At 42.9% G+C, this 12437-nt stretch overlaps 1 protein-coding gene across 1 annotated transcript in view; it reads left to right on the forward strand.

Moving 5' to 3' along the window:
- gnai2a (guanine nucleotide binding protein (G protein), alpha inhibiting activity polypeptide 2a) overlaps positions 1–6932 on the forward strand; it is a 72469-nt gene extending 65537 nt beyond the window's left edge. Inside the window, exons 6-9 of the mRNA XM_072666411.1 lie at positions 4186–4315; positions 4722–4875; positions 5157–5371; positions 5809–6932. Coding sequence (XP_072522512.1) covers positions 4186–4315; positions 4722–4875; positions 5157–5347 — 475 coding nt within the window. The 3' untranslated portion in view covers positions 5348–5371; positions 5809–6932. The remainder of the gene's footprint in view (positions 1–4185; positions 4316–4721; positions 4876–5156; positions 5372–5808) is intronic.
- Positions 6933–12437: the final 5505 nt, after the last annotated feature.

The following is a 12437-nucleotide window of genomic DNA, read 5'->3' on the forward strand; positions in this document are numbered from 1 at the left end:
GAGGAGTTAAAATAACTGTTTGAAGGCCTTGGCGGCATTCTGCGTAGTGATGATCTACAGAGAGAGCATCAGAACCAAACCGTTCCTGCTCAGATCAAACACGGTGACGCATGTCCGTCAGAAAGCTAAAGGCTATCGCTAACTTCTTACAGCCGTGAATTGAAATGTGAGTTTTTGTTTGTGTGTGTGAACTTTAGAAGGTGTGTGTGTGTGAGAGAGAGAGAGAGAGGCTGCATGTCTCAGAGGGAAATAAACATTTCCTCGGAATACAATCCTTCCCCAGAAATGCTGATGCAATCTGGATTTTTCTGCGTACGTTCTTCAGTGATTTAATTGAGTTTCAGCTCAAATGAGAATGATGGAGGGCAGAGAGAGAGAGAGAGGGAGAGAATGATAGAAGGGCGAAAGAGAGAACAATAGAAAAGGGGAGATAGAGCAGGGGAGAGAGAAAGTAAGAGAACGATAAGGAGAGAAAGAAAGGTAGAGGAAGAGGCAGAGAGAAAGGTAGAAGAGGCTGAGAGAGTAAGAGAGGAGGGAGAGGGGAGAATAGAAGGGAGGGAGAAGGAGAGAAAGACTTGGCCAGAGTAAGAGAAGAGGGTGAGGGGAAACGACGAAAAAGATGGAGAGAGGAAGAGATAATGATGTAGGGAGGGGGAACAATAGAGAGGAAGAGCGAGATCGAGCAAGTAGAAGAGAATGTGTGAGAAAGCCAAAGGGAAGCAGACGGTGTGTGAGATGGAAGAGGGGGGAGAGTGAGGGATAAATATCTTCCATACAAACATTCTCCCCATCTCTATCAGTCCATCCTTCTTTCTCCCACTATTTATCCCTCACTCTCCCCCCTCTTCCATCTCACACACCGTCTGCTTCCCTTTGGCTTGGAGAAAGGGGGAGAGACTGAGAGATGGAAGAAGAAAGAGAATGGAGAGGAGGATGAAGGCAAAGAGGAGGAAACTGGGAGTGAAAAGAAACAAGGGCAAGGAGATAACTGAAGAGAGAAAGGAAAGGACAGTGAGGCTGAGCCTGAAAGATGAAAAGTAAAGCGAGGGAGTGAATAGAGAGAGGCAGAGAGACAGAGAGAGCGCGTCAGTTCAGTCTCTCTCCTGTTGATTAGAGCCGGGTTCTGTAAGCCTATAAAAACAGCAGATGGATGGGATTCTCTAAAACGCTGCTTTTCCCAAAACACGGAAAGAGCAAACAACAAAAACAGGTTGTTGTTAATCTCTCGCGCGCTATCTCCCTCTCTCTTAGGCCGGTGTATGGTTTGAAATGTTTTAAGACCAATGCCGAAACTACCCTTTTAATAGGGTTGAGTCTCATGTTATAAATCTAGCTCACCCCCTTTCTTATTAACACCTGTGTGTTATAATATTTATTTAAATTAATTCAGTTACTTAAATATGAAGATCTAACTAGACAAACTAGGTGTTGGATGAACACTGGTCATACTTTACTCTTACTCATACATACTCTTACTGCCCAGATAATCAGCTTAACAGATCATACAGAGAACTACGAACAATATATGGACAAAAGTATTTGGACACTTGATCATTCATCTGAAAATAAAGGTGTTTATATTAATTTTAAAAAGTGTTTATCCTGCCTTTGTTGGAATAACTCTCCAGTGAATAAGTCTTTTTACTAGATTTAGGAGCATTGCTGTGAGGGTTTGATTGCCTGCAACGACATGATCACCACACCTCATCTCCAACTCTCCCACTTATCCCAAAAGTACTGGATGGAGCACCAACCATCATTTCAGAGAACACAACTCCTGGGCTTTATACCCCTCTAGCACATACCTGGCATTAGGCATGGTGCAAATATGTTGATGTTCATCTGTTTCAGAGAATCCTATTGTTTTGGCAGTACTTCTCAACAGGAACTAGACACGCTGTGTGTGTGCAATTTCGCATCTGTGTAAGCAGTGGGTACAACTTAAATTAGCAGTAGTAGAATACGTTCATTAGAAGGGGTGTCTACAAACATTTAGCCTTTCCCCAGAACACTTGAGATTGATTGTACAGTAAATACACACAGCAGATGCTTGTATGCCTAGTGATTTATGATGGTAGGTAAAAGCTGATGTCTCACTCACGTCAGATACTTCAAAATGATGTCATGATAATATGGTTTATTACGATAATTCTGCAGAAATCGTTAGTCTGATTTATCGCCCAGGTCTCCTGTATACACTATGTGTATGTACGTGAGAGCGAAGAGAACCATGAATAACTTATAGACTGCATAGGAGTCTTTCTCTCTTGCGCTCTCGATCTGTCCCTCTCCACCCCCTGGAGGGTGTAACCAAGGCAACAGCGCCCACACACAAATGCCAACAAATGCCACTGAAATGGTAACAGGCAGTGGGCTGATCACACATGGCCCGCAGGAAGAGGAGCGGGAATGAGGGGGAACCTCGCTTCTTACAGCAGCTCTGGGACAGACTTCTCCAGTGTATTTCAACCCAATGTCAGTCTGCTGTGGCTGCAGTGCACTGCCGATTACCACAGACAGTACAGGGCCTCTGCTTACTAGGATTGGCCCATTGACTTCTATTCTAAGTGTGGTTCAGGGGGCTGTTATAGGAATTACGTTGTAGTGTACTGTGTGTATGATGACCACCATGTTCGCTTGCTGCTCGAGTGTTAGATCGTGGTTCTTTAGAACCATTCAACACACTCTGTGATTGGCATAGCAACACCAATTAGTTAAGAATCTCACAAAGCAACACCACTTTCTGGTTGGCATAGTAGCGCCAATTAGTTTAGAATCTCACAAAGCAACACTAATCTGTAGTTATTAAAGCAACAGTAATTAGTTTAGAATCTTAGAAAGCATCACCACTCTGAGGTTGTTTATAGTAACGCCAATTAGTTTAGAATTTTGCAACAACAACAACAAAAAAAACACATCTGTGGTGGCATAGCAATACTAATTAGTTAACCATCTCGCAAAGCAACAGTACTCTGTGGTTGTCATAGCAACAACAATTAGTTTAGAATCTAGCAAAGCAACAGTACTCTGTGGTTGTCATAACGACATCTTTTAGTTTAGAATCTCAAAGGCAACACTATTCTGGTTGGCATAGTGACTCCATTTAGGTCCATTTAGTCTCAAAGCAACACTACTCTCTGATTGTCATAGCAACACCAGTTAGTTTAGAATGTCAAAGCAGCACTTCTGTGGTTGTCATAGTGACATCAATTAGTTTCAAATCTTAAAGCAACACTATTCTGTGGTTGTCATAGCAATGCCAATTAGTTTAATCTATTATAAAGCAACACTACTCTGGTTGGCATAGCGACGTCAATTAGTTTAGAATCATGCAAAACAATGTTGGTGATTATACACTGATAACATTACCACTTCCTATTGCTGTCCTTTTGGGCAGCTCCACTGCCCATATAGGAGCACTGTGTAGTTCTTTTATTACAGACTCTAGTCCCCATCCGTTTCTCTTCCTACATTGTTGTCCTCCTGTTCTTTAATGGTCAGGACCTCACAGGCTGGTCATGACCCACCACCCAGCTAATACCTGCTCTGTGGTGGTCCTGTGGGGTCCTGGCCGTTGAAGAACAGAGTGAAAGAAGGCTATCAAAGTGTGCAGAGAATCAGATGGACTACAGTCTGTAATTATAGAACTACGCAGTGCTCCTATATGGGCAGTGGTGGCTCAGCAGTTAGAGCTCCGGGCTATTGATGACAGGGTTGTGGGTTCGATACTCGGGCTCGGCAAGCTGCCACTGTTGTGGCCCTTGAGCAAGGCACTTTACCCTCCCTGCTCCCCGGGCGCCGCAGTAACTGTGTGTTTCACTGATGTGTATGTGTTGCGTGAATGGGTTAAAGGCGGAGGCCAAATTCCATCACATATGGTGGTTTTCTGGTCTATATGGTCAGTGAAGCTGGTAGAATGGACCGTGTATGTAGAAACGAGGGCGTCTAAAATAGAAAATATAATTGTGTTGTAAACAGTGCAGTTGTCCTGTTTTACTTGTGTTTATATGAATTATATGACAAGTAGCCAAAAAGTAATGAAAGGTTACTGTAATATTAAGTGAAGGTTAAGAATGGGACTTATGTGGTATTTATTTTTTTTATTGTTATTTTATTTAAGAAACTTTTTTTTCTGTCTTCTCTATCTCTTTCTGTCTCTCTCTCTCTCTCTCTCTCTATCTGCAGGATGTTTGACGTGGGAGGCCAGCGTTCTGAGAGGAAGAAATGGATCCACTGTTTCGAGGGCGTCACTGCAATCATCTTCTGTGTTGCCATGAGCGCCTACGACCTGGTGTTAGCTGAGGATGAGGAGATGGTGAGTCTCGCCTTATTCATTTTTACTGAGTAATGTTTTGCCTTGTCCAGCTACAAGGACACGTCATGTAAAATCCTAAAATGCCGTGTTCAGCCTGCACCTTAGACATTACTCTGGTTATATAAAGTTCAAATGATGAATCTGCACAACAAAAATGAAGCGAAAGACACAAAAAGAGCCTGACAAGGGGAGAAAATCTAAAGCTGAGATCAAAAGTAGTTCTGCCACACACAGATTTACTGTTTATGTCTGAGTCGGCCACACAGTCACTGTTGTTCATGTTTATCGCGCAAGTCAGCTGAACAGTCCAAGCTTTTGGTTCATTTTGGTGTTTTCTTTCTTGTCCTCTCTCTCCCTCTCTCTCCATTGTTTTCTTCCCCTCCCTCTCGTTCTCTCACCCTGTCAGAACCGAATGCATGAGAGCATGAAGCTGTTTGACAGCATCTGCAACAATAAGTGGTTCACGGAGACCTCCATCATCCTCTTCCTCAACAAGAAAGATCTATTTGAGGAGAAGATTGCACACAGCTCTCTGACCATCTGCTTCCCAGAGTACACAGGTACAACAGCACTAAAGCAACAGAGTACTGAGGCCCAACAAAAGTCATGCTCCAAACACTCAATTATAATAACAGACTACTGATGTCCAACAAAAAACATGCCCATAAATACCCATTTATAGCAAGAGAGTACTGGGCCCAACAAAAACCACACCCCAAATACTCGGTTATTGTGGTCCAACAAAAAACATGCTTCAAACACCTGGTTATTACAACAGAGTTGTGTCCAACAAAACCATGCCCAATTCTATCCTGATCACCCACTCCTGGTCTGCCTTTAGGTGAAGATAAGTATGACGAGGCATCAGAGTACATCCGCACCAAGTTTGAGGATTTGAACAAGAAGAAGGACACCAAGGAGATTTATTCCCACTTCACCTGCGCCACCGACACCAAGAACATCCAGTTCGTCTTTGATGCTGTCACTGACGTCATCATCAAGAACAACCTGAGGGACTGCGGACTCTTCTAGAGGAAAGGCTGATGAATGGCCGAGGTGAGGGCTCACACCCGCACTGTGTAAATGACTGGGGCTGCAGCTAGTGATGATATTAATGATTATAACTATGATTGATTAACTTGTTGACTTTTACTGTTGTTATTATTATTAGACTACTGACCATTATTGTGTAGTGATTTAGTTAAGTCACTACTTCTGTTGCTCTTCCTTTTCTAGAGTAGAAATAGTCTGTTTGAAAGAGACTTGATTAAGCAACTGATCAACAGTAACATCCACCTGTTTTCCATTATCAGTATTCGTCATCATAATACTCTTAATCAGTATTCCCCTCATTGCAGCCCTAGAAATAACACAGTATGCCTATTTAAGAGCTTACTTTACTGTCTCTCCCGTCTCCTCCTCATACTTACTGTGTTTCCTTTTTCTCTGTTTTTTCTTTTCTCTTTTCTTCCTTATTTCTGTATGTCTCTCAGATTACTTGAACTGTAGTGATGAGCAGGTGGAGGTGAGGAATGCGTTCTGACTGACTGCACTGGCCGATTATAACTGATTCCTGCTTCAGCCTGGTTTTGGAAAGCTGGAGAGCCTGAGAGCTCAGAGGAGCCGAACACAGAATTCAGCAATCGCCAACCTCTTCCCAACCCCACCCCACCCCAAACCCCCAACCACCAAAACCCCACCCCACCAAACCCCACCCCACACAACTGGTCTTTCCTCTCCCTCTGTTCCCCCAACAGTTCTTTTCATGTTTGATTTTAGACAGCAGCTCCATCCATCATGTATTATTAACCTTTTTTGGGCTTTGACCACAAATCAACGATTATTGTATTATTATTTTTTTTTCCTCATTGATGTTTTTCATTGTTTATTTTTTCTCTTCTTCATTTATTTTTTCTGTAATGGCAGAGACAACAAAACAACTTTTTATATGAATACTTTCATTTTGCTCTAGAAAATCTGATGTGCAAATTTTATTAAACTTTTAATTGCATAAAGTGCATTTTTATAAAAACAGCAGACACTCAGAGAGAGAGAGAGAGAAATAAGATCGTAAAGGAAAGTTTTTTTAATAATGTTTACATGTCATCATTTATAGCCAAACAAAACATCATCCCGCATGATAGAAGACAGCAGATATATTAGCATAGTAATCTCTACACAAGCTCATAACATTCCTTTTTAAAATTAAATGAAAAAATAAGAAAAAAAAAGACAATGTAGAAAAAGGACAAAAAGAGGTGAGAGGAGGAGGTAGGAGGACGTGCTGAATTTGAGCTGATATTTAATGTATGTATGTAAGAATAGTTCTGCTCCGCTCATGTCGACCCACCCATTCCACCCTGTCGTTTTTACTTTCAGTTTCTGCCTTTATTTCCTTTGGACTTGTAGAGCTTGTTTTTGTTTTGTTTTGTTTTTTTCCCTTCTTCACCTCCTCTCTCCTCAAATGTACACTTTGTCACCATGTAAGGAGAAATAGTTATTAACTAATGAGAGTCAAAAGTCTAATTGAGTTAAAAAGGGTAGTTTTTTGGTAAAGTTTAAAATGCTTTGAAAATCCTATATAATGATTTAATTTAAATAAAAGTCGTCACTAGAGGCTGACTTGTCACTTCTTTTTTTTTTTATTGTTTTATAACGTCCAAACACTTTAGTCAAATGGTCAGTCAATTCATATTGTATTGGTGTAAATTATTATTATCTAGTGCATCTGGAAATGGTATTTAATCTGCACCCTAGCTGTTTCTGAAACTGCACCCTACATGCAGAAATCCTGATGACTGTGGCTATGTTCAGACTGCCAGCCCAAATGTGATTTTTGGTATATCTCAATTGTACCCAAACTGATGTTGGAATCAGCTGCGTCTCAGTCTGGACGCTGAAATTGGACTTCAGAGTGTCTCTTGCATAAAGCTCAATGCAACCACGTCAACTCCAGAGTGACGGAAATGTGGAGATTCAAGAAGAGCACCACTGGTTAGTTACTGACTCCTATGTCATTACTACAGCAACACATGCAGATAGATTTGTGATGTACGGACATGCAAATAACAGTGCAGGCCGTCATCCCGCCAGATCTGAGCTGAAAAACAAGTCTGATATGTCACTGATCTAGCAAACAGAATTCAACAAGGTAGTGGATCATTTCTTACACGTCACTGTGTGTGAGCTCACTGACGCTGTGCACATCTTCAAACAACAAGAGAGATGATGGGTATTTCACGCCCTGTTACTGTATATTGTACATTAAATATTCCAGTGCATTGTGGGATTGTTAGTGCACTATATAGTGTATAGGGCACGGTTTCAGACACAGCTCCTGTCTAAATTTCATTCTTTCCATCTGTTCATGTTCTGCAGAAATATCCAGTACTGGGCAGAGAAGTTTAGTCCCCTAATCACATTCATTTAAAATCTTTCTCTCAGCAAAAAGAGTTTTTACCAGATCCCATTAGAACAGATGCAGGGAAACATAAATCCAGTAAAAGGGAACAAGAGCTTCTCATTCTGAAGAAAGTAGTTGAGATCTTGTGAGCTAGTCTGAACAACTGAGTTTGGTTCCAGGTTTCTCCTGGACGCCCCCATCAGCCAACACAGAGTGGATGTGTTCAATTCCATCAGCAGCAGCTCACCTGATCAACCATCATTAAGCACTGATTTACCAAACCAGGTGCTGGAGAAGTAGTGGTTTTATGTCCCGGTGTTCATTAAACCTCCCAGAGCTCCCCAAATGAAAAATGTAGATCCTCTCATTTTGAGTAGGTGCTGGTAGACAGGCTTACACTTGTGTGTCTGAAGGTAGGAGAGAGGGAGCCACCTTATCCAGCCAGCGGCGCTCACCTGTCGCCGAGTTAAACAGGTAACTCCGACCCGACACTGGAAACACAGCAGGACCAGTTTTATACTTCTCAAAAACGTTCTTATAGCTGGACTGAGAGACAGAGGATGCTTTTAAGGTGCACTATATACACAATATGGACAAGTATTGTGAGACCTGCATATTCATTGTTTCTTCTTAAGTAGAGTAGCTTTCTCTAGCGTCTGGGGGAGAATGCTTTTTACTAGATTTTGGAGGTGCATTGCTGTGAGGATTTAAATATATTTAGCGACAAGATCGTTAGTGAGGTTGGGATGAGCACTATCCCACTGCACCCCCAACTCATCATAAAAATGGGGCAGTGGTGGCTCAGCGGTTAGAGCTCTGGGCTGTTGATAACAGGGTTGTGGGTTCGATTCCCAGGCTCGGCAAGCTGTTGGGCCCTTGAGCAAGGCCCTTTACCTTCGCTGCTCCCCGGGTGCTGGAGTTGGCTGCCCACTGCTCTGGGTGTGTGTGTACTGACTGCCCCTAGTTCACTAGTGTGTGTGTGTGTGTGTGTGTGTGTGTGTGTGTGTGTGTTCACTACCACAGATGGGTTAAATGCAGAGGACACATTTTGCTGTACAGTGCACACTGTGCAGTGACAAATACGTGCACCTTCACCTTTTTACCTTTTCGAATACTGGATGGAGCACAAACCATCCTTCAAGAGAACACAGTTCCACTGCTCCACAGTGCAATGCTGGGGGGCTTTATACCCCTCTAGCCCACACCTGGCAATAGTCACCGTGCCAGTAGGTTCATGTTTATTTGCTCTTTTGGCAGTGGTTCTGTACAGGGACTAGAAGAGCTGTGTGTGTATATATATATATGTGTGTGTGTGTGTGTGTGTGTGTGTGTGTGTGTGTGTGTGTGTGTGCGCACATCTGTGTCAGAAATTGGTGGAATGTAAAGTAGCAGAATGCATTCATTAAAAAGGGCGTCCACAAACCCTCTGCTTATGGACTAGAGCTGTTCTTACCCGGGTCTTGGGCTTTTCCATCAAATCTCTGCAGGGCAAAACAGAAACACAACAAAACTATGAGAAGAAACCATAGCTACCAGCATCTGTTATTGTTTTGTTGGTGGTGGAACAACCAAACCACACTTACCATGACGTCTTCATGTATATCAACTTTGGAGAGGCTGACACTGCCATCTAGTGACACCTGTGTGGAACAGCAGGGTTTGGTTACTGGGAGCTGATTTCTGAGGCAGTGAGTAAAAGCCCACATCTAAAATGACTGAGTTGAAGAGGATTTGTAGAGACTGCAGCTGATTCAGAGGAGATTATGAAAGCTGTTTGTCAAACTCTGGAAAGGAGAGGGAGATGGTGCCATACAAACCCCTGGACCTTTATATATATCTCTATGGCAAAAGTGATTCTTAGTGCAGCGTAATGAGGTTGTTCTATGGCATCGCTTGAAGAACCACCTGAAGCACTTTTACGTTTAACCATTGAAAGCTGGAACCATCAGGGCAAAAATACTTTTGACCAATTACTTATTAAATAACACTCTTATTTTGTATCATATTTGATATATTAGAAATGTATTGCTCACCATTGTTTTTTTTAAACAAACTCAAATATACAGAACACAATTATTTAAATATGATTCTTGCAACACATTTGTTTATGTAAATTATTTTGTATTTATCATTAATTATAAATGATTTATTTAATCATTATTTAAGATAATAATTATTATTATTATTATATTACAATACACACTGGTCTTTAAAGGGTCATAGTGGGGTCACGCGTTATGATCTTAGCCCCGTGTTTTTGGAGAGCTCCAGTAAAAGCCGCAGGTCGGAGGAGACTCGGGTCACTGAGTGTGAACTGGCTGAAAGACAGGATCTGGACCGGTCAGCCACCCTAAATCCGGTTGCTGGGGACAGAAGATCGAGCAGCCAGTCAGAGCACGAGACACGGGTTGAGGAGCAAGCAGAGGGTTCCCACCCATAATGTTTTCTTCTCCTTGAGGTGTTTCTCTGCAGGTCAGCGCAGGTCAGCGCACACAGAGAGCCCCTCAGTTCAGAAGAACATGGTGTTTATCTGCGGTCAGATCTGGCGGCTGTGTTTCCGGAGCGCAGACAGACTTCAGCACTCATCTGTTCCTGTGAAGTTTTGACCTTTTTTACATTTATTCGTTTATTCTCATCATTAAAGAAATGCTTTTCACAGTCGGTAGACACATTTCAAAGAGTAAATATTAAAGTTCATCATTTAAACTTTTTATCAATCAGAACATATTCAGTTCTGTGTTTTTATAAATGCTCCAGTTCTTAAGTTTGGAAAAGGTTTTTAATGGCACATTTTTATTAAATGTTATGGATTTTCTTTTTTTTATTAAACATTTTTATTAAAATTAAAAAATGTTTCCCTAACGTTAGTTTTTGTGTAACTGGGAATGTTGGGAAAGTAACGCTCTAATAACCAGTATTACCTCCCACGTTTTCAGAACGGTCCTGGACCATCACTACTGTAACGCTACAGGCAAACCTTCCTGGAACCGTTTAAAACCTGGCTGAACGTTCCAGTAATGCTCTCTGCTAGCTGGCCGTTGAAGGTTCCTCCTGGTGAAAGATCTTCTGACCACTCTGCAAGTGTGTTCACTCTCAGTGGGAGCGCTGCCTTCATGAGTTCTTCTTCAGTTTAAGACAAGACCACCATATTCACCATAAGACCCACAGATAGAATTTCGGCCTTTAACCCATCCGGCAAGTAAACACACACATGCACACGAGTGATCACAGTGACCGTGAGCATACATGTCTGGAGCAGTGGGCAGCCATGGCTGAGGCACCCTGGGAGCAGAGAGGGTGAAGGGCCTTGCTCAAGGGCTCAACAGCGGCAGCTGGCCGAGCCCAGGTATCAAACCTACAACCCTGTCATGGATAGCCTGGTGCTCTAACCACTGAGCTGCACAATCAGGCCTTAAGGACACTGTTGTACCTTTGAGGGCACCTTTACGCTCCGCTCCAGGAGACAGAAATGGTACCTGTTTTTCTGACAGTGCTGGACGTTTCCTACCTCCTCACCCTGATCACTTCCAGCCCGCTCTGTGGTCATCTGCACTCTGATGGGGTTACAAGCAGAGTAAATGATTTGATCTACAGATGAAAGGCTGATGTGATGAGAGCTGCGTAAACCATATGAAAGAGTTCACCTGTCTCTCAGCAGGACCTCCGGCTGCTCCTTCGTCCCGCACACTGAGGTCCTGGAAACACCAGCAGATAAGATGCTTTAGTGCTTTAGTGAAGCGAATGGAAATAATCTGGATAGAATCAGTCCACACTGAGCACACGCACACACAGAGGAGCCAAAACATTATGACCACTCACAGATGAAGTGAATAAGGTTGATTATGTCAGAACATCTGTACATGTGAAGGTCTGGGTTCTCTGTAAGATCATAACTCAACAGTCGTGGTGGACACATGTAAATGGGGGGGAAAAGGGCAGCATGAAGACCTCAGCCTCTATGACAAGGTCAGATCATCATGACTGAGGTCGGAGCCTCTCCCAAACAAACGTCTCCAAGGCTTCTGGGGTGGCTCCCTGTCAGCGGTGGTCTGAGGAGGGACATACCACCATCCGGGAACTGGGTTTCGGGGACTTGAGGCTCATCTATGCGCAAAGATGACTAGGTCTATCCTGTCTGGTTCATGCTGGCTACTGCTGTATAGAAAAGTTTGGAGATGAAGAGAAACGTGTCACAACACAACACAGCGCCCCCCCAGCTGTGTATGGGGCTACCTGGCTGCAGAATGTGGAGTGACTCCTGTCCACCATCGCCTACAATGCACATGAAAGCGTCAGAACTGGACCCTCTGGAGTGATGGAAGAAGGTGGCCTGGTCCAATGAGTCTGTTTTCTTTTCCATCATGTAGGCGGCCGTGTGTGTGCGGCCGGCGGTTACCTGTGGGAGGCGCTAAACCAACACATTCTGTTTATGGCATTTATACCATCTTTAGAGGTCTTCTATTGTATTTAACAGCTGATCATAATGTTTTGGCTCATCAGCTTTGCTATAATCAGTGTATTTTCTTTTTTTATTAATAGAAGAATAAATCAGTGAGGTTACTGTAAGGAAGTGTACACCAGCTGTGTGTGTGTGTGTGGTACCATGTCAGTATATTCCAGGTAAGGAGTCCTGCTGTCACCAGTAGTAGAGCTCCTGTTAGAGTCAGAACGATGACAAACCAAGGGTCAGGATTCCACACCTCCATCAGCACCGTTACC

This window comes from Salminus brasiliensis, chromosome 21 (genome assembly GCF_030463535.1).
Source record: "Salminus brasiliensis chromosome 21, fSalBra1.hap2, whole genome shotgun sequence".
NCBI classification, from domain to species: Eukaryota; Metazoa; Chordata; class Actinopteri; order Characiformes; family Bryconidae; genus Salminus; species Salminus brasiliensis.